General features: G+C 47.3%; 1 protein-coding gene across 2 annotated transcripts in view; it reads right to left on the bottom strand.

The window, feature by feature from the left end:
• UNC119 (unc-119 lipid binding chaperone) overlaps positions 1–23,022 on the bottom strand; it is a 423,630-nt gene that overhangs the window by 136,085 nt on the left and 264,523 nt on the right. For both annotated transcript variants that reach the window (XM_069615338.1, XM_069615339.1), the window contains one exon: positions 8,894–8,996. In XM_069615338.1, coding sequence (XP_069471439.1) covers positions 8,894–8,996 — 103 coding nt within the window. The remainder of the gene's footprint in view (positions 1–8,893; positions 8,997–23,022) is intronic.

The raw sequence follows: 23,022 nt of genomic DNA, 5'->3' as shown, positions 1-23,022 counted from the left end.
AATCATGCCACAAGATCTCGATGACTAGGAAAGTAAGACTGCTTATGGAAACCTTACGAAGCATGCTCTCAAGGTATGTTCTTTTGGGCATGACGGTCATGCATACAATCGTGCCACTTTTTGTGGTGGTGTGGTTAATGTGCCCTGTGTACTTCCAATGCGCAAAATCCATAGGTCATCGAGTTTTAGAATTGTGGTTGGGAAGCATTGTACATAACATGGCAGTGATCTATGTCACCAGACCCAACTATACATTTGGATAATGCGGTTACTGCACACCCATGAGCCATTTCCGGAAAAGCTGTACTCTGGGCTAGGCTGCAGGCAATGTCCTGAACCGATTGTTGGTATAGGTATTCTGTGTGGGGCAAAGACACAGGCTCTTTGCCTAGGATTCAGAAGGTAGGACCATAATGATATCTTTGAGGATGCCAGTGGTGAGGGCATACGTTTAATTATCAAGGATGCCATTTTTAATGTCATTTGAAGGGATCGAAATAAAGATTTCATGAGCAGGAGCTGAAAGCAACCCCTGGGTATCTCCATCTAGTAAGTAAGTGCTCCCCAAGTCGAAGAGGAGCCCCCACCCCACCCACAACACAAAGATAATATTATGACACCAGATGACAAAGAATGCACAGTAGCTTGGGGTAGCCGTTGGTATCAGGCTAACCAGGCTCTGAGCCACAAGAAGGAGCTAAACAGAATTTGTATTTGTAAAGCGCGCCTGGCCCGAGAGCATCTGGGCGCATATCTTGGGTTACAGTCAAAGTACATACAACTAAACAATTTAAATAATTTACATCTGGGTAACTATCTCAAGTTACAATGATAGTGTGCATACCTTGCAGAAGTTGCATATAAGCAAGTGGTGTTAAGTATATACAAGCAGAATTGCAAAGGAGCATATAAGAAGTCACAATATTATAAAAGCAGGCAGATAGGTGATGCATAATTAGGCTTCTTGGGAAAGCAGCCAGGACTTGACTTTGCATTTAAATAAAGATGCAGACGGTTCGGTGTGAAATGGATAGAGAGTTCCAAAGTTTAGCAGCAAGGACTGGGAAGGTCATCCCACCTGCTTTCAGCAATTTGTATCTCGGTATATTGCGACATTGAGCTTGGGCCAATCGCAACGGTCGAGTAGGGGTGTGATGAGTAAAGCGCTTAGCCAAGTAGAAGGGGGCCCGATTATTCAAACATTTGTGTGCGAGGGCAAGCATTTATGGGAAATTCTTTGTGTGACTGATAGCCAGTGCATACTTCTCGGGATGTTTAAGGCTGCCCTGATAGCGTTATTTTGAGTAACCTGTAGTTTAAGATTGCGCTGGCTTGTCCATAGGTAGAATGAGTTACAATAATCAAGTTTAGACATGACCAGAGTTCTCGCAAGGATAGTGCAGTTGGCGGTGCTAAGAAATGGGCGGCAAGCAATGATGAGCTTGCAAGTGTATGCAGATGCTGATCTGACCGCATTAGTTTGTCTGTTGAGTGAAAGTGTGCAATCAAGGTAGATTCCTAATGTTTTGGTGTCTTTAGAGACCATGATAGTGTTACCATCAATGTTGAAAGCTCCAAATGGCGTGTCTAGTTTGTTAAGTCGGTGTTGGGTGCCTAGGATGAGGAGCTCTGTCTTGTCGTCATTAAGACAGCGCTCATGTTGGGCCATTCAAGCCTGGATGACTAAGTAAACCTCATTTAACGCTTTAGTGTCCGCAGCATGGTCTCCCGTGATAGGGATAAGCATCTGGGTGTCAACAGCATAGTTTGTATAGGTGACACCCAGATAATCAAGTATATCAAAAAGAGGTTTTGTGAACACATTGTAGAGTTTGGGCGAGACACGAGAACCGTGTGGCACCCACATAATACGGGGGCCGGGTCAGAAGAAGCAGATGAGGAGAAGACCCTCATTGATCTGTTGTTCAAGAAGGATCTGATCCACGTGGTGGCTTTGTCTGAGAAGCGGGCAGCTGTCTTAAGGTGTTGGCAAAGGATTTGGTGGTTAACCAAATCAAAAGCTGACGATAGGTCGAGTAGTAGTAATAATGCCAATTTGCCATTGTCTTTTAAGTCCTCAGTTTGTGTTTTAAGGTCAATAAGTGCCGTAAGCATGATTGTCTAAGGCCAAGGAGATGGTTTGATTCCAGGTAATTCTGAATCTGCAGATAAGCTGCGTAGTCTAGTATTTTAAGAGAAATGGAACGGTTGTGATTGGTAGCTATACTTGCATCCAACGTAGGTTTCTTCAGAAGAGTGATGACCCAAGAGTTTTTAAGGTTGTCAGGGACTATGCCAAAGTTGTAGGATGAGTTGATAAACGCAGTGATGAAGGGGGCTAGGTCATGTGCGGAGTCCTTGATAATACGAGCAGGGCAGGTATAACCCTGACAATTGGAGGGTTTGAGTTTAAATGATGGTGTTTTCGACCTCTGTTGTGGTAAGCAGTGAGAAGCTGAATGGTGTATATGTACGTGTAGATGACTGGGGTTTGTGAGGGAGAGGGTTAGTGAAGGAGTTGGACAGTAGGCAATTTGTTTTTGTACATTTTCCACTGGAGAGTAGATATCTTATCAAAGAGAGCTTTTGTATGCTGGCACACCAAGCACTGTCTTTGCTGAAGCTGTCAGGCGGGGAGGAGGGGGATTCGATAATTTTAAAGAGCTCCTTTGTATTGGATTCCGCTTGTGCTAAACGTGTGTTGTAGGTCTCCTATTTAGCCTGGAAAATAGCCTCCTTGTAGTTAAGGCTAGCTATGATAAAGCTGTCTTAGTTAGCTTCACGAGGGAGACTTTTCCAGCAAGCTACGACGTTGCGTTTTTCTTTGCGGAGTAATCTTAATTGTGGGGTGAAACAAGAGTTAAGGTGGGCACGTTGTTTAGGTTTCCTAGATTTCATGGGGGCGATAGAATTTATTGCTTTCAGCATAGTGCAATTAAAGGTGTCATGAAGGATGGTAGGGTCTGAGCATGTCTCAGAAGTCGTGTTTAAGATGGGCAAGATCATAGGTAGCAATTTGTCCCTGGTAATGTCCTTTTTGTTCCTAGTAGGGATTGCAGCCGCGATGTTCTGTTTGATGTATGGCTCGCTAGCTAGGATGTTGAAGGTAATGATGTGGTTATCAGACCGCACGCAAGGGAGGTTGGACGTTATTGTAATGTTACAATTTAGATCAGCTAACCAGTCTAATGTTCGTCCCTGGTTGTGGGTAGGTTCGCAGATATGATGTGAGAAGCCGAGGTTGATGAGTGCTAGCGATGTCCCAAGCATTGTGTTCCTTGGGGTCGAGGAGGCCCACGTTGAGGTCGCCTAGTAGGATGATTTTGGAATTTGGTTTAGTTTTGTCAACTAGGATGGAGGTAATGTCATCGGCAAAAGTGGTGATTGGTCCAGGGGGCATGTAGATGAGATGTAGTGTAGCGGTGCTGGTGTGAGAGATGGCGATTTTAACCAATAGTAATTTGGCTGAAGGGATCTGTGAATTAGGGATGATTCTCAAGTTGTTAGAGTCTGTGAATGAAGGCAACTCCACCCCCTTTAGAGAGGTTTGAGTTGCGGCAAGCTATTTTCAAACCCTAAATCACTGATATTATGTGCACTGTCACGAATGATGCGCATAGCAGGGGAGAGCCATGGTTGCACTGGTAATCATAACTGGGAAATTGTATATGTTTTATTCTCCATTATAACCATTGCATTCCAAAGCAAGCATCAAGTGAAAATGGCTTGGCCAGCATTCAATCATAAAAGTAAAAATATGTTTGTAGTAGCTTCCCTGAAAGATGTTCAGTCTCATTCTGGTGTAAACATCATTTTCTGCCTGAAACATACATTGATATTGCATCAAAGTAAGCTGGCAGAGCACCTACCCTCATCAAGATGGTGTTTCTGTCACTTAATTTTTAAGGCCCTTGGTTTTAGAATGAGCATTCCAGTTTTGCACGTTTTTACAGAGGCCGGAGAATCCAGTGCTAGTTGCATAGTATTATATTTTGTAACCAACTCATTACAATTGCCTGAATGTCATTAAAGGAGATGAAGCTGACGTCAGTAAGGATTCTGCATTGTGTTTAAGTAATCAAAAGTGCTAGTGCCCGAGAAACCTGGAGACGAAGGATGTTGACCCGAAGGCTGATGCAGAAAGGTACATGAAAGGATCTGATGAACTAACCGAGAAATGGTTCACGGCCAGCTGTCACAAGTGCTGCCACTCTCCTCCCTGTTGGTTGCAGGATCATCCACTCAGAGCTCAGAATCTACCGACCTGAAGGTGGAGTAGCTCTGATCTTTCCCAAGTGGATCCCTGCTTATGTCATTCCTATATTCCGTCCGTCCCTCCTCTCTCCCTCTCTCCCCCCCAGGTTGCCCTCTTCCTACGAGTGGGCTGACCTCTCCTCCTCTCTTCTTGCCTACACCTCTCAACTTCTCTCTGATACCTCAACATCCACCTTGATGCTTCTAATCTCTCCTCTGGGCTCTTCCGCAACCTCCAACATACACTTTCTCTATTCTACCCTCTGGTCTGACACACTCTGCCAGACACACCTTGGGTGTTCCCATCTCTTCAAACATCCCCACCTCTCTAACCCTCTCACTACTCTCTTGGACTGACCACTTTCTGCTTTCCTCACACCTGCAACCCAACTTCTCAGTTATTCGGCCCATGAAGTGTGCATCAGTGTGCATCAGTGGATGCCTTTGCCTCTACTTTCTCTGCTACTCCTGAGACTGACTCACTCTGACACAGCCCTCTCTAACCTGCATCTTTCTATCTCCAACGTTCTGGACATCTTGCCCCTGTTATGAGAATCCATCTGAAGCCTACCTCCAAGTGCAACTCTTGGTATGACTCCGACATCTCCGCCCTGAAACGCAAGTGTGGTGTGGCTGAGAGGAAGTGGAGGCCGTTGGGCGCATCCTCCGACAAACTGGCCTGCCAGCTGCTACAAAGGCAATACAGACTCTGTCCTGTCCAAGAAGAGAGTCCACACCCAAGCCTGTGTATCTGCAGCCTCCAACACCGCTACACTCTAAAATCTGCAAGGCGCTGGCCTCCCAGGCCCTCTATACGGCTCTGGCTTCTCACTTCACCTCTAAAACCCAGGACATCCTGTCCTTGCTCTACTCTTCCTCTCCTTTACCTCTCCCTGCCCCCCTCTGGTTGCTTCCCCCCCCCCCACCACCTCCTTTCTCCTCTTTCTCTCTAAAATCACCCAACGAGGTTTCTAGACAAGTCCGATCTACGAATGTGTCATGTAAACATGTGCTTCCCTGCTCCCCCAGACCCATCAAAGGGTGGTTGCCAGGAAGGCATGCCAGGAGGGGCTGTCTGTTAACACCAGGGGTCATGGCAGTAAAAGACTAAAAGGATGAAGGTTAGGGGCTGGTTACTGGGCAAGTGATGGACAGGTGACACATCCAGTAGGAAAAGATACTTCAGGAGAAGGTCCTTTTGTCTAAGGTGCCTGTCTTTTCTGTTGTTGCCAGAGAACAGCTGATTGTGAGGACGACATCTGTTGTGAGTGGGCACATTGAGAGCAAAGTTGCCGCGAATAAGATTGCCCTAAAAGAGTTAAAAGTTACATGTTGGATACATTTGTGTTGCTAGAGTTCCTACAGTTGAAAACTGCTTGCTTTGAATCCGTTGGTGGGTGAGGAGGTGAGAGGAGAGGAGCCGAAACGAGGCCCCTTTACTTTAATAGAAAGGAGGCCGTTGTGACTGAAGAGGTTCGTAGCACCCCGAAAGCTGAAAGAAAAATCTCCATACGTGTCCTTGCGGTGGGAGTGACCGCGACCCAAGTGTTTAACAAATCCCATTGTGCTGTGCGTTTGTTGAGTTGGCCTGAGCAGCCGGAGTGGTGCGGAATGATGGGGGCGAGACCGTTCACCAATCAGTTGGGCCCCGATCAGCTGTCTCGGTTACGAGCGCCGCAGCATCGCTTTCCAAGAGGACATCTATTGGTGAACGTTGGAACTGCAACGCTTCTGAAAAGACATCTGCCGGTGATGCTAGGAGTTTCAGCAAGAATAAAACTAATGTTATTGTCTTCAAGAGGTACAAAGGAGCATCTGAAACAGTGCAGCACACAAACAAGGTTATGTAAAAATGGTATCAGCATTAGTCTGCTACGAATGGTGAAGCTAAGGTGAAGTTCACAGGCAGGCCCTCCTGCAAGTAAAGAAACTGTGAAAGAAATTTCAAAACAGAGAACAAGGCAGAATCCTGTGTGCACACACCAGAGTGACAAACAGTGTTAAAGGGGGAAACGTTTATGAACTAAGGGATCATTTTGTAAGGCCTACCAGAAGTCTTTAAAAAAAAAAAAAAAAAGATACAAGGAGGACCCCGAAGGAGGGGAATAACAGAGGACCGGAGGCCTTGGGACTGCAAAGAATCCTGCCGATTGTTGTTTGTTTGTCCTATTCCGAGTCTGTTGGCCTTTATTCCCACCCAGAAAAGTTGACACCCCCCACCACCTCCTTTCTCCTCTTTCTCTCTGACATCACCCAACGATGTTTCTAGACAAGTCCGATCTACGAATGTGTCATCCAAACAGGTGCTCCACTGCTCCCACAGACCCATCAAGGACCACATGACACCCTTGCTCCAGCCTTGGCTGATTTCTGCAATCACTCTTTCACCACTGGATCCTTCTCCGCTCTCTCCTCAGGCACTCCTTTGTGCATACCCTCCTTAAAAAGCCCTCCGCTGGCCCTACCTGCCCGGCAAACTATTGCCTGAGCTCCATTACTCGTTTCCTAGGCAAACTCCTGGAAAAGCTGGCCATCTCCTAGCTTACTCTCCACACTGAATCTGTTGGTTGTCTCCATTACCATCACTCTGGCTTCAGACCAGGCAGAGGCGCGTAAACTTGAACACCTCTGAAGATCTGGTCTCTAATCTGGATACCAGCCTTCCTTCTGTCCTCATCCTCCTCGACCTTTCCTCTGCTTCAGACACGGTCAATCAAGCCATCCTGATCAATCGACTCCATGAGAACCTGGGCATCACAGATCAGGTCCTGGAGTGGTTCACCTCCTTCCTCCTGGACCGACCCTGCCAGATGCAACGTGGGTCCTTTTTCTCCACCACCTCTCTCTCCACATATGGTGTTCCTCAGGGCCCGATCCTCTCACCCTGTCTCTTCAATGTCTGCTTGGCCACTCTGGCCCAACTGATCTCTACTTTCTCCCCTAACTTTCAGTGTTATGTGGATGACACTCTGCTCTCCTTCAGGCTCCCTGAGCCCCCACTCCTCCCTCGCTCATTCCTGACTGCCTATCCACGATTCAGGACTAGCGCGCATCCAACTATCTCTGCCTTAATGCCAGTAAGATGGAGATCCTTCTCATTGGGACCCCTGCCACCGCTTTCCCTCTCTCACTATGGCTATTCTCCTTGGGCCCTCCTCCTTCACCTTCGTGTGAGGCAAAAGACCTTGGTGTCAATTTTGATTCCACTCTCTCCTCACATCACAGACGTTGCCAGTAAGGCCGACTACCAGTGGCACCGCCTCAGAGAGATTAATCTTTTCTTACTTTCCCCCAGAGCCCTGGTTCTCTCTAGTTGGACTACTGCAACAGTGTCTTTCTCAATCTGCCTTCCTCTACTCTCCACCCTCTGCAACTAATACAGAACTAGACTGCAAGACTTGTCCTTGGCCTCAAGTCCAGGGATCGTATCTCTCCAGGACTGAAATCTTTGCACTGGCTCACAGTGGCTGCAAGGATCAAGTTCAAGACCCTCTGCATCGTCCACAAGGCTGTCTGGGGCCGGGGCCAGCACTACATCCAACCCTCTCTTCCAAAATAACTTCCCTCTCCTGTCCTTCACTCAGCTAACTCCAACTCTGAGGGTCAGACACTTCTCCAGGCAGAGAGTGGGGGGCATCTCTCCTATGGAGGTGCCTCCCTCTGGAATGGCCTCCCTGACCCTCAAGCTTGAGCCGCACCACCTGAAGTTCTGAAAGCTGCTCAAGACTTTCCTCTTCTCTGCTTTCTCTCTCTCGTCTGCTAACTTACCCGCCTGCTGTGCGGACTGGTTGCTTGGCTACCCCCAGAGTCTAAATGGGTACCAGGCTCCCCTATGATCAGTCTCCCCCTGCACTGCCTCGGGGCATACCGTGCACTTAAGAGCTGTAACTAACCCCTGCCTCCTTGCACAAAGCTGAACTGCACCGGCTGCACTCACTGAGAGCACTGATGCCCTGATTGCACTTTCGCCTTCCCACTCCCTGGCACTCCCTCCTCCCAGTCTCCCTTCCCCCTGCACTTTATAGCTGCTGCACTTGCACTATCTGAATGACAAGGACCATGAAGATCGTTGGTCTCGTCCTCCCTCTGTCCCACCCACTTTGTCGAGTGGTACCTATACGTGTGTACAGGCCCGTTATAAAAGGCATATCACTTAGAGCTAGGAGGTGAGGAGTTTTTAATAAGCACCCCCCCTTCCAATTGTGTCTAGAAAGTAGTCATGGATAGGTGCGGCTCCTAAGGCTGAAGACTGTCACTGTAAATGTGTACTTGCAGGCCAGAGCCATACCTCTTTAGAAAGATGTACACTTATCACAGAAATGCTTCACCCTGCTTCCAGCTCTTTCATGTGGGGCAGTGAATATGCCCGAGATTAATTAAGTTTAAGGAGGGCCTCATGCTACCGTAATGATAAAACGAGGGAAAATCACCCATTGGAGTTCACATTTGGAAATAACGCCACTTCAAATGTATGCACCACACCGCTGCGACTCAAACAGGTTTACCCAGTTGTAGGCAGGAGGGCCTTCGAACATTTTGAAATGAGGCTCCAGAATTCTTAAATCGGCCCGTGGTCCAGACATGGTAAAGAAAACACCATCTGCACGCAGTTTGACGATGAAAACAAGTATCTACTTACGTGGCTCCCACCTGCCGCAGTCTTAGAAATGCTGGGGTAAACTGGTAACGCACGAAACGCCCAGCGTTGGGGTCAACGTCCTTCTTATCACCATGTTCACGTTCTAAAATGGCAGAAACAGAAGCAGAAGCAGTAAGTACTCTTGCCGACAGCAGCTGCATACAATTAAACCATAGGAAGAACAGAAGCACCAACACTTACTGGCACTTGAATGCAATGCAAGCTCATCCTTTTATGCTCGTCTATTTCCGTAAAACAGTAAGGGTGCAGTATCAGAGTAACCAGAGGAGGGAGCTAAAGCATAAAGTATCGCGCGGCTAAAGACCCATTCTGTGACAGAATTATGTGACTTAATTATTTTGCGAAAGTAACCTGCAGGAATAAAGCAACAAAGAATGTATATCTGTGGCTCCTGTCGTCTGTACGGAAAACCAGTTTTAAAATAAAACTGGTTTTGTTAGGTTCCAAATTAACATTGTAAAGCACAGCATTCACTCTTTCCATGGCTCCCGGTGCTGTTTTCCACTAACATTGTCGGTTTTCCAAAAAGACTGTCACGTGTGGCCGCAAGTGCATTCTACGTATATATTTCAAAAGACAAGCCTATGGCGACTCAAGTAGTTTTTGTTGCCTTTTTCCAAATGAAAGTATTTTTAGCCACACCGTATGTCTTGAAATTACTTACGCTGTCAAAATGGCAATTTATAAAGCACCAGCATTCCCGTCTTTGTTACGTTATGTGATCTCGCCTCTGGGAAGCAGTTAACCTGTTGATGCTCATCCAAATGTTTGTGCTTTCGGTTTAGACTAGTAATCGACTACCAGCCATGTGCGTTTGCTACACTCCTTTTTGGCGCCGCCGAATCGGCGCAGGCCGGTTTGGCGCGACGGCCATTTCGACGCGCCCATTTTGGCGCAGAAGCCTTTCTGGCGCCGTCGATTTGGGGTGAGGGACGTTTGGACGTGGCTGACATTGCAGGCACGTCTAAACTCCCTCACGCCAAATTCAAAAGCATCATTTGCAAATGCAGCACGTTGAGGTACTGCGCCTATTAACGTGTTGCATTGGCAAATAATGATTTTTATGATTTATAGTACACAGAACTGAATTTTAACATGGCACTTTAAGTGTTGCTGGAATAAGGAGGTAATGCGCGACCTGCATCCAGCCAGCTTGGGGAAGTTAGCAGTGTACAGCAGAGGCACATGTCTTTCGTTCGTAGATGCGACATTTAGGTCATGTTTAAATAAAAGGATATGTCCATGCATCTACACTGTTTCTTTAAGAATCACTGGCAATGCCAACCGTTTTAGCATTTGTAGTTTATTGCATTTTAATTGTATATGTTTGAATGCAGTTAATAATTAGGCTCTACATAACCCGTAATTTTAAAATTCCAAAAATGGTTCCAAGTTGTTTGTAGACACATCATTAAAAAAGCCAATTGCAACCCGCTTATGTGGGAAGTAGCCCAAACTGGTAACATTGGGTGCAGCTCATTGACAAGATCGCTAATACTCCCTAGATGTGCTTTTTATAGGTGGGGATGGAAGGGCACTAAGCAGAGCAAGCCGTATATATTGCAATAGTACACCTGCACACACACTATGTCAGCTTCTCCTCTGAAAGCCACATCACTCTCCAACTGTAAACTCCCACCTCCACTTTTAGCTTAAGTGACAAACCCATAAATGTCATTTTTGAGCTATGTGGTTTGTCCACTTGAAGAATGAGCCTCTAGTAAATAACAGCGAAAATGGCCAGAAACCCTTTCTGACTTGGGGAAGGACAAGTAGTGTGCAGCAGTCATGTGCGCAGAGGTGGACAAGGAGAGGACAGTGTGGAAACGGGGAGCAGGCCATTGGGCTGCTGACAAGTGACTGACGGTAAATGGGTGGGAGAGCAGACATAGTGGATGGGGGTCAAGGTGGTGGAAGGGGTGTCCCTCGGATGAGTGGGGAAGAGTGCAAGGGGCAGGAGTTTCGGGGGTAATCCCCATACAGGAGAAAAAAGGACATGAAGCAGAGGACGTGGAGGAGAATACTGTGCAATGAAGGATCATTCCATAAATACGGAGTACTGCCGAAATAAGATTTGTAAAATGGATGAAAGAATAGTTCCATTTTATAGAAGAGGTAGTATTTCCCTCTCTGACCTCGCGTTCTTTGCCACGTCGGTTACGCACATCACACTGGTCCTTGCACCCTCACCTCTCCTGCTCCTTGCATCATCCCTACGAACTGCACATGTGGGCAATCTGTGTATTTTCCGAACTGCACATGTGGGCAATCTGTGTATTTCAACAGTTTTCGATGCTGTAAATACCGATACCCTCCCGTCCCCCCAAATCCTTGTTCACAATGCGGGCAATACCCGCGCCAGAACATCACATTTGCGAACTGGTCGCCTCAAAATGGGCGCGCCAAAACGGGTTCAGAGTCCAATCGGCCTACGCCAAAACAGCCGCACCAAATCGGCCTGCCCCGTGGTGGAACCTTGGAACCCTTCACTTAGAGGCATCAAGCAGTGTTCGCAACAATAACTGGCCACGCTGTGGTGCTCAGAATTGTCTAAACAGAAGAATGTACCCTTGCTAGTAATTATTTTCATATTATTTCTTTTTTTTCCACTTGTTTCAAATAATAAATTAATATCTTTGAGAGGTTTCCGAATTATAGAAATCCTAAAGTGGGATCTGCCGCTGTTCTTATATAACCACCCAAATAGTAAAGTAGCTATGTGTTTCAAAGGACAAACATTACGGTGATGCTTCCAGTGTTTGAGAACTAAAATAAGAGGTGACTAATATAATTAAGGAAGAGTAGAGGACAGTCACTTTCTACTTCCGAAGGTATCAAAAACATACATTTAAAGAAAACCTGAACACATAATCGGAAGTCAACAAGAATATAATCTCAACCTAAAATAGAACAAAATACAAATACATCCACATGATACATTTAGGAGGCAACGTTTTTTGTAAAAAGAGATTACAATGTGCATAAGTGTTTTGACACAATTATATACAAAAACCAAAAAAACATAGAACATTGGATTTATATTCATTTCTTTACATTATAATGACTAAATCATAAAGAAGAGTGCAAGTAGGACATATATGTGATACTGGTTCAGTAGATAAACAAGTATCATAGCCCAATTTCTAGGCATTGTTCAGTAATAGTCCCTTTTTGCAATTGTTAGTTTCAAGCAATTAATACTGCAGGGTCTTTGGTACAAGATATCTTTTTTATCCTTGTGCTCAGAATTGTAGCAGTCTTCAGGAAAACAGTCCCAGGTGATGCTTAGTTCATCGCCTAACGGGCCAGCGAATTCTGGTCTTTGTAGTTGCAATGTGCAGTTGTACATTCCCCCATTACTTAAGTAGCTGAACCTCGGTTACAGAGTTTGGAGGAGGCTAGTCGTGAAGCATTCTAAGTGGGGTAGAGTGACATTGCTGCTGCTCCTCTTGAGCCCAGTTCTCCCCCCCTAAAACAAACATATGGGATACATTACTCACCGTAGTCGTATTTCTGATGCTTGTATCTGCTTAGATTCACATGCTGTGCATAGGCCGACATCAGGTGGAAGCTGCGGAGTATTACAGTTTGTTTTTCTAAACTCGAAAATGGGCGTCGACACAGGGCGTGCCAGTAATACTATCCCTAGTGTGACGTCCACTGCACCCATGATCCCTCACGCGTCTAGGACCCTCAGATTGTATTTTTTCTGACATGAGGTAGCATGAGGAGTAGCGCGAGTACAGATAATGCAAGCAGATAGATAAGACTACAAGCATCCATGCGCCTTCTCCCAGAGGGGAGGAAGGGTGGGTCGCATGTGAATCTAAGCAGATACAAGCATCAGAAATACGATTACGGTGAGTAATGTATCCCTTCTGAGGCTTGTGGAATCTGCTTAGATCACATGCAATGCATAGATTAGCGAGCAGTGTTAGAAGGAGGAGGTGGGATGTGAGAAGGGTCATGAGCAAATAAATGTCTTAGAACCGCTTGTCCCACTTGAGTATCTGTCTTGGAATGGGTGTCAATGCAGTATTGCTGAGTAAAAGTGTGAATAGAGCTCCAAGTAGCTGGTTTGCAAATGGTGAAGGGGTACATTTGTAATGAAAGCCAGAGTGGCCCCAGTGCCTCTGGTAGAGTGGGCTCTTGGCGTGAAAGGCAGAGTTTTTTCAGAAAGAGAGTAACACAGCTGGATACAGTTAACAATCCACTTAGAGATGGCACCTTTAGAGACGCAATCTCCCTCTCTGCCTGTAGCTACGGAAACAGCTGATCTGTTTTCCTTAGCTGTCTGGTTTTGTTTACATAGTAGAGGACCGCCCTACGCACATCTAGGGTGTGTAGTTTCACCTCAGCCGAGCTTTGTGGGTCTTGGAAGAAAGCCGGAAGTTCGATGGACTGGTTCACATGGAATTTAGAAATAAACTTAGGTGAGAACCTAGGGTGTGTACGTAAAACCAGTTTATCCTTATGAACTGTAAAGAATGGATCCTGCACTGACGGAGCCTGCATTTCACTGACCCTTCTTCTAGATGTTATTGCTACTAAGAAGGCCGTCTTATAGGTCAGGTGTTTGAGACTGCTTTTATGCATGGGTTTGAATGGGGGGCCCATGAGTTTAGATAGCACCACGTTAAGGTCCCATCTTGGTGGTGGGTTTGAAATAGGAGGGTGAAGTCTCTTTACTCCTTCCATGAAAGCTTTAACCACTGGTATCTTCCACCACAACACCTTGTTATGGGAGGTGGTGTATGCACACAGCGCTGCCAGGTGTACCTTAGGTGAGTTAAATACCAGTCCTGCATCCAGCAGGTGCAGCATGTATGTGACAATTGTGGAAGGAGTGCAATCAACTGGGTTGACTTGCTTATTCTGGCACCAGATAACGAATCTTTTCCATTTGTCAAAGTAGCAGTGCCTCGTGTTTGGCTTCCTAGATTCTTTTAGGATGTCCATACATCTCTGTGGTAATTTGAGATGTCCGAACTCTATGACCTCAGGAGCCATGCTGCCAGGTTCATGGAGTTGGGTTGAGGATGCACTGTTTCACCTTGGTGCTGGGACAGTAGGTTGTACCATTCCGGGAGTTTGATGGGTTCGCACACTGCTAGTCTGCGTAGGTGGGGGAACCACGGTTGTCTCGCCCACATGGGAGCAATTAGGACGAGCGTCATTGATTCTCTATTCATCTTGTTGACCACCTTCCTGGAGAGGTGTTGGTGGAAAAGCATACGCAAACATCCCTGACGAGTTCATCCACAGGGTGTTCCCCTGGGAGTCTGGCTGGGGGACCCTGGATGCAAATTCTGGGCACGGTCTGTTTTCGCTTGTGGCGAATAGGTCTATTGTGGGGAACCCCACTGAGAGAAGATATCTCCTACGATTTCTTTGTGTAGACACCATTCGTGTTCCTCTGGGAGGGGATCTCTGCTCAAAGCATCCACCAGAGAATTGAGATCCCCTGGAACATGTTGAGATGACAAAAGATGTTCAGTTCCAGTGCCCATATCCAAATTTTCTGGGCAAGCTTGGACAGATTTGGCGAACGAGTCCCTCCTTGCTTGTTCAGGTAAAACATGGCTGTAGTGCTGTCCGTCCGGATCTGAACTGACAGATTCAGCAGGTAGGGCTCGAACGCTTGAAGCGCTCTGAATACTGCCAGAAGCTCTAGCAGGTTGATGTGATTCTTGGCCACTGAGTGAGACCAGAGACCCTGAGCTGTGTGGTGGAGGTGGTGAGCTCCCCACTGTAACGCTCACCTGATTCCCGCAGAGGCGCCGGTCTTGACTGGGTGAATGCCGTATCTTCAAAGGTGATGTGTAACACACGGTTGGCTCTTTGGGCTGGACCTCTGTGCACTGTATGTCTGACTCGAAGAGTAAGATGTCTGCAGATAGAAAATATGGGATTAATGAACTGGGGTTATTGGGTGCCTCTCTCCTCTTCCCCTTTCTCTTCTCCTGTAGAACCCCAAAGGTTAACGCCCTCACCTTAGGTAAGTGAACGCCGAGCTCTCCATCTGCCTCGGGGCAGGGTGCCGTAACCAGTTTCTTCACTGGATAAGGGTGCAGGCCTCTTGACCTCAGAGGACTGCTGTCCGTCGTTAACTGCACGAACGGTAAGTTCTGGGCACTTCAAATGTCTTAAAAGTCTTTTGTAATGATATCTCTTGTTTTGCAGGGTTCCGGCGATGGCGGATGGTGGGCTGATGAGAGTTGAGGATCGAACCCGCGTGAGGAATAGAAGCGCCTGGAAGCACGTAAGTAAGCGCTTGTAGCCTGCTTCACGATGCACACTAACTGTCCCTTTTATCTTGCAGGTACAAGTTCGGAGCTTTAGAGAAGCTGAAGGGTGCTGGAATACCCACTGGATTCGGCGTGGGAAGGAGTAATGGCACGTGAGTAATAAAGTTGCCCAATGTCTTTAAACGCACCTTCTTTTGTCTTTCAGATGCGGGATGCAGCGCCGAAGGCCTCCGGAGCGTGCGAAGAGCTGGTAAGCTTTTGTCTTTCAGATGCCGGAATGCAGTGCGAAGACCTCCGGAGCATGCGAAGAGTAGGTAAGCCTTTGTCTTTCAGATGCCGGAATGCAGCGCGAGGCGTTGGTGACAGCCGATGGACCAGGTAAGAGATGCGCTGCCATTGAAGACCGTAGTGCTAACCTGTTCTTTCTTTGTCTTTACAGGTGCTGCTGAAGACTGGATTCCAGGATGGTAAGCCTTTGTTCCCTTAAGCCCAGGATCAGAAGCAGAAGACACGATGAGCGTTCTGCTGCAGAGAATGCAGAATAACGCAAAGCAAGATTCATCCATCGGGTGTGGTTTAAATAGCCTCCTGTAGTGCTTAGGTGTCTCCTTCCACAGCCACGCCTAGGTAAGAAAAGAGTTCCTGCTTTCCAGAAGAGTTCCAGTGTTCTGAACCCAGGGAGTGGCTCTTGCCCCACCCAACAGGAAAAGTAGTCCCAAACAGAAGAGGATCAGGGGTTCAACTGGCAGGTAAGTAAGCAGCATGGTCTGCTGCAGGTAAGTCCACCCAAGCATTATGAGCCCGGCGCTTCCAGCGCAGGGACTGGGTATCTTTATGAGCCTGGTGCCACTGGCGCCAGGACAGGGTCCAAAAGGTCCCAATTGGGACTGGCTGGCACTCGGAACCGGGGTTATGGGTCTGCTTCCAAGGGAGTCGGGCAAGTCCTGATCTTTTGGAAGCAGAGATCATGACAGCACCCCCCCTCAAGGCCCCTCCCAAACCGGGCTTCTCCGGGGGTTTGGGCTTGTTAGGAAATGTTCAATGAAATCTTTTGATTAGACGAGGCGCGTGGACATATTCTGCAGGTTCCCAGGATCTTTCTTGGGGACCGTAGCCTTTCCAGTCAATCAGGTAAAATAGTTTAGATTTGGAGATCTTGGAATCCAGGATGCTTTTGACTTCAAACTCGAGTTCTCCATCAACTAGAATAGGTTTTGGAGATGTAGTTAGTCGGGTTTGAGGTTGCACGGGTTTTAATAGAGAGACGTGGAAGACCAGATGTATCTTCATGTGAGGGGGCAAGTCCAACTTGACCGCTACTGGATTTACTATGGTAGTGATGGAATAGGGACCAAGGTATCTTGGGTTGAATGTGCGTGGTCCTTTTAGAGGTAGATATTTGGTGGATAACCAGACTTGATCTCCTACTTGATATTGGGGGGCTTCCTTCCGATGTTGGTCTGCTCCTTTCTTGTATTGTTCTTTAGCCCTTTGAAGGTGAGAAACGGCTTCCTTAAAGGCTTGGGTGATTGTAGAATGCAGGTGGTCTACTGCTGGTGTTCCAAGATCTTGGAGTGGATCCAACTCCGAGGTTCGAGGGTGACTACCGTATAAAAGAAAAAACGGGGTCTTCCCAGTTCCCGAGTGGACAGAGTTATTGTAGGCATATTCGGCTATCCAAAGGATATCTTTCCAAGTTTTTTCAGTTTGTTGTAGCATGCAGCGCAAATACTGTTCCAGAGTTTGATTGGTCCTCTCGGTTTGTCCGTCGGTTTGAGGGTGGTGGCTGGTCGAAAGTCTCACATCAATTTGAACCGACCGACAGCAACTTCGCCAAAAATGAGAAATAAATTGACTACCTCGATCCGAAATTAGAACTGAAGGAAAACCGTGCAGTCGGACGATGTTTTGAGAAATTCTCGGGCCAGAGTTGCTGCTGTTGGTAAGCCTTTGAGTGGAATGAAATGCGCCATCTTGGAGAATAGGTCCACGATTACGAGGATCGTATTGTATACGGAGCATGGAGGTAGATCGGTGATGAAGTCCATAGAAAGCGTATGCCAAGGGCGAGGCGGGATGTCAATAGGGCGTAAGAGGCCGGCTGGTTTTTCCTTTTGACTCTTGTTTTGGGCGCATACTCCACAGGACATTATAAAGTCTCTGATATCTTTTTTCCAAGATGGCCACCAGAAGTAGCGCTTGATCTTTTCCGAGGTCTTGGTCATACCGGGATGTCCTTCCATTAAAGAATCGTGATAACAAGAGATTACCTTTTTCTGTAAATCTGTGCTGGGCAGGTATAACCGTTCTTGGAAATATAATAGGTTGTCCTTCACCGTAAAGTCCTTTCCCTGCAGATGCCAATTCTGTATGTCTGCTGGAGTTACCAGTAGCCTGGCTTTATCCTTAACTTCCTCTATGGATTGTGTGGCGATTACACCTAGAATTCTTTGTTCGGGAATGATAGGTACAGGTTTAGGATTGATCAAATGTACTTCCACTCCCATCCGAGAAAGGGCATCAGCTTTACCGTTTTTTGTACCAGGTCGATAGGTAATTATGAAGTCAAACTCGGCAAAGTATAGTGCCCAACCGAGTTGCCTAGAGGAATGAGCTTTTGCGGTTTTCAAATATTGCAGGTTTCGGTGATCTGTAATCACAATAACGGTGTGTCGGGCCCCCAGAAGATAATGCCGCCAAGTCTTAAAGGCAGACTTGATAGCTAGAAGTTCCTTATCAGTAATAGTGTAATTGATTTCAGGAGGCGAGAATTTGCGGGACCAAAATGCCACGGGATGCAACTGATTGGTTACTGGGTCCTTTTGTGATAGAACTGCCCCCATGGCAAGGCTCAAAGCATCAGTTTCAACGATGTAGGGGAGTTCTGGGCGAGGATGTTTTAAGATCGGTGCAGAGATAAATCTAGTCTTCAAATTCTGGAAAGCTTGTTCCGCCTCGGTAGACCATTCAAAACGTTTGTTTTTCTTTAACAAGGCGGTGATGGGCTGGACTATTCGAGAGAATTCGGGAATAAACCTGCGGTAAAAGTTAGCGAAGCCTAACATGCTTTGAACACCTTTTACGGAGGATGGCGATGGCCATTTGAGAATTGCATCGACCTTCTTTGAATCCATACGCACTCCGCTAGGTGATAATATGAATCCCAAGAATTCAACTTCAGTCACGTTGAAAACACATTTTTCCAACTTAGCGAAAAGTTTGTGTTGACGCAATCTCTCGAGGACCATTTTCACGTGTTTCCGATGAAGAATAAATGAGGATGTCGTCAATGTAAACAACAACACACACATCTATGAGCTCTCTGAGGACATCGTTCATAAAATATTGAAAGGCGGCCGGGGCATTGCAAAGTCCGAAGGGCATGACCTGATATTCAAATAGCCCATACTTGGTGCGGAAGGCCGTCTTCCATTCATCGCCCTCTTTTACTCGTACCAAGTGGTAGGCTCCTCTAAGATCCAGCTTTGTATAAATGCTTGCTTTTCTGACTTGGTCCAGGAGTTCAGGGATCAAAGGTAACGGATATCTATTCTTAACGGTGATCTGGTTCAGGGCACGATAATCTTTACAAGTTGTAAGGTCCCCTTCTTTTTTTGGAACAAAGAACAAAGCTGAGGAAGCAGGGGACTTGGAAGGACGAATAAACCCATTCGCTAGGTATTGATCCAGGTATTGTCGGAGGTGAAGATTCTCATGCTCGGTGAGGGCATAAATTCTACTACAAGGAGGAGTAGATCCAGGTATCAGGTCTATCTGGCAGTCATAAGACCTATGAGGAGATAGAGAGTTAGCCTGATCCTTCCGGAAAACATCTTGGAATTCTAGGTATTCAGGAGGTAACTGGGGAGCCTCCGAGGAAATTGCTGCCAGTGCAACACCAGGTCGAGGGTGACAAGTAGAGACACATTCTGGAAACTGAACCGTTCTTGCTCGCCAATCGATCTGAGGATTGTGCTTCTCTAACCAAGGAATTCCTAGAATAATCTGAAACTGAGGGGCCTTGATCACATCGAACACGATCTTCTCATGGTGTCCATCTTGACTTACTAGCGTCACTTCTTTGGTGGTATGCGTTACTGGTCCGGAGGCTATCTCCGTACCATCCACCGTAGTAATGACGTCCTTTACAGCCTTTGGACAAAGAGTCAGATTCATCCTCAAAACCATTTCATGATCCACATAATTGCCGATGGCACCGCTGTCGACGTACGCTTCAATCGCATGTAATCGATCCGGATGTTCAGGGCTAATGAGGACCATAGGTATCACGAAATGCGAGGTCACAGAACTGGTTTTAACGCTCGGCAAGAGGACCTCTATTCTTGTCGGGCGAGGTCGTTTCCCCTGCTCAGAGTTTGTGACCCTGGTAACTGCAGCTCCTACTGCCTTCTTGGCTGGTTTCACCGGACAGTCTCGAAGAAAGTGCCCCGAGTTTCCGCAATAGAGGCATAATTGCAGCTGTTTTCTCCTTTCCCGCTCCGTTTGTGTTAGTGGTCCTTTAAGGCCCCCTATTTGCATGGGTTCCCCGGAGTCTACTCCTTTGGTAGGAGTTGGTGGTTTGGAAAATACTCGAGCATCAAACTTGGAACGATCGGCCTTCCTGTTCTGCAGTCTGTGGTCAATTTGACCGACTAAGTCAATATAGTCCGAACAGTCTTGCGGGGGATTCACTACTTGGGCTAACACATCTTTGAGCTCTCCACGTAGACCTCTATAAAACAGCGTAATCCTTTTGTCCTCAGGCCATCGAGTTTCCACTATCAGTCTGTTGAAAGACGCAATATAAGCCAAAAGGTCTTGATTACCCTGTCGCAATGAAGGGAGCTCATTGTCCAAGGCCTGCTCCTGTGAATGTCTTGCAAACAGTTTTTCCATACTGAGCTGAAAAGCTTGAAAATCATGGAGAACCGGATCATCTTGATTAACTAGAGGGATCGACCAGTCTGCCGCATTGCCACTAAGGTACGAAAGCACGAAAGCTACCTTAGCTTGATCAGTTGGAAAGGCTGCTGGCCGGCATAAGAAGTGCAACCGGCACTGATTAATAAATACTGCAAACCTCTTTGGGTCACCAGAAAATCGTTCGGGCGGAGCCAGAGGTACATTCCCAGGTAGGTTGATCTGCACTGGGTTCGTAGAGGATGTTGAAGGAAGATTTGCCCCTGATGCGGGTAACAGAGTTTGTCCGGCTTGTGACTGTAGCAATTGTCTAGCGAGATCGTCTGTTCGCTCCTTGGAAATAATCAGTTCCCTTCTTAGAGCATTCGTTTCCTGACGGGCTGCATGCACTTCTGCTCTTAGTTCCCCAAGTAACTGGGCTAGCTGGTCGGTATCCGAGGTTTCCATAGCGCCTGGGTGGGAGTTTTGCGGTAGGCTTTGCGTTCTGTAACGCTCACCTGATTCCCGCAGAGGCGCCGGTCTTGACTGGGTGAACGCCGTATCTTCAAAGGTGATGTGTAACACACGGTTGGCTCTTTGGGCTGGACCTCTGTGCACTGTATGTCTGACTCGAAGAGTAAGATGTCTGCAGATAGAAAATATGGGATTAATGAACTGGGGTTATTGGGTGCCTCTCTCCTCTTCCCTTTCTCTTCTCCTGTAGAACCCCAAAGGTTAACGCCCTCACCTTAGGTAAGTGAACGCCGAGCTCTCCATCTGCCTCGGGGCAGGGTGCCGTAACCAGTTTCTTCACTGGATAAGGGTGCAGGCCTCTTGACCTCAGAGGACTGCTGTCCGTCGTTAACTGCACGAACGGTAAGTTCGGGGCACTTCAAATGTCTTAAAAGTCTTTTGTAATGATATCTCTTGTTTTGCAGGGTTCCGGCGATGGCGGATGGCGGGCTGATGAGAGTTGAGGATCGAACCCGCGTGAGGAACAGAAGCGCCTGGAAGCACGTAAGTAAGCGCTTGTAGCCTGCTTCACGATGCGCACTAACTGTCCCTTTTATCTTGCAGGTACAAGTTCGGAGCTTTAGAGAAGCTGAAGGGTGCTGGAATACCCACTGGATTCGGCGTGGGAAGGAGTAATGGCACGTGAGTAATAAAGTTGCCCAATGTCTTTAAACGCACCTTCTTTTGTCTTTCAGATGCGGGATGCAGCGCGAAGACCTCCGGAGCATGCGAAGAGTAGGTAAGCCTTTGTCTTTCAGATGCCGGAATGCAGCGCGAGGCGTTGGTGACAGCCGATGGACCAGGTAAGAGATGCGCTGCCACTGAAGACCATAGTGCTAACCTGTTCTTTCTTTGTCTTTACAGGTGCTGCCGAAGACTGGATTCCAGGATGGTAAGCCTTTGTTCCCTTAGGCCCAGGATCAGAAGCAGAAGACACGATGAGCGTTCTGCTGCAGAGAATGCAGAATAACGCAAAGCAAGATTCATCCATCGGGTGTGGTTTAAATAGCCTCCTGTAGTGCTTAGGTGTCTCCTTCCACAGCCACGCCTAGGTAAGAAAAGAGTTCCTGCTTTCCAGAAGAGTTCCAGTGTTCTGAACCTAGGGAGTGGCTCCTGCCCCACCCAACAGGAAAAGTAGTCACAAACACAAGAGGATCAGGGGTTCAACTGGCAGGTAAGTAAGCAGCATGGTCTGCTGCAGGCAAGTCCACCCAAGCATTATGAGCCCGGCGCTTCCAGCGCTGGGACTGGGCATCTTTATGAGCCTGGTGCCACTGGCGCCAGGACAGGGTCCAAAAGGTCCCAATTGGGACTGGCTGGCACTCGGAACCGGGGTTATGGGTCTGCTTCCAAGGGAGTCGGGCAAGTCCTGATCTTTTGGAAGCAGAGATCATGACACCCACCCTGTCAGGCATGCATCGGTTGTGACTACCGCCTGTATCTCGGTGTCGTAAAAGTGTTTCCCTTTGGACAGATTTTCTCTTGTCCACCAGTGAAGGCTTTGTACAAGTGTTGGCGAAACGACCACTAGATCGTCCCACTGACCACTTGCCCGAGACCACTGTTTCGCTAACCATTCCTGCATGGGACGCATGCGAAGGCGTGCGTGGGGGACCAGGTAAATACATGACGCCATCATGCCCAGCAAACGCATTGCTTTATTTGCAGCACTATATTCCGAATTCTTTCCTCTGATGGAAAGGTCAACCCCTCTTGCGTGTCTAGGATAGCTCCTAGGAACTGTTTGGAGTTGCTTGGCACCAGACTTTACTTTTTCTCGTTTATTGAGAAACCTAATTCGAAGAGGAGGTCGATCATCATTTGAATGTTTGTTCTGCAAATTACTGGGGTCTCCCCCGTGATGAGCCAGTCGCCCAGGCAAGGGTACACCGGGATTGCCTCCATGCGTAGGTGTTCTGCCGCCACCGCCAGTACCTTGGTGAATACCCTTGGAGCCGAAGCTATCCCAAAGGGCAGTACCTTGAACTGGTAGTGCCGACTGTCCACCTTGAAGCGCAAGTACTTTCTGTGCGCTGGGAACATGGAAATATGAAAATAGGCATCTTTCATGTCCAATGTTGCCATGTAATCCCCTTTTCTAGGAGGGGGATTACCTCTTGGAGAGTAGTCATGCTAAATGTTTGGGGCTTGACATACTTGTTTGCAGGCCTTAAGTCCAATACTGGGCGCATTGTCAAATCTTTTTTTGGCACAAGGAAGTAAGTTGAATAAATACCCTTGTTTACCTGCTGTCCCGGGACGAGTTCTATCGCGTCCTTTGCTAGAAGATTGACTATCTCCTCGAGGAGGCTCTTCTGGTGGTCCAAAGAATGTATTTTTTGTCGTGGAGTGTGGTTTCGGGGACGCCCTAACAGTTCTATGCAGTATCCTCCGGACACTGTGGACAGCACCCATCTGTCTGATGTGATCCCTTCCCAAGCTTGGGTG

The sequence above is a fragment of the Ambystoma mexicanum genome, chromosome 9 (assembly GCF_040938575.1).
Source record: "Ambystoma mexicanum isolate Mex_15411 chromosome 9, UKY_AmexF1_1, whole genome shotgun sequence".
Lineage (NCBI taxonomy): Eukaryota > Metazoa > Chordata > Amphibia > Caudata > Ambystomatidae > Ambystoma > Ambystoma mexicanum.
The sequence above is the reverse complement of the archived record's forward strand: the minus strand, read 5'-3'. Positions and strand labels throughout refer to the sequence as shown.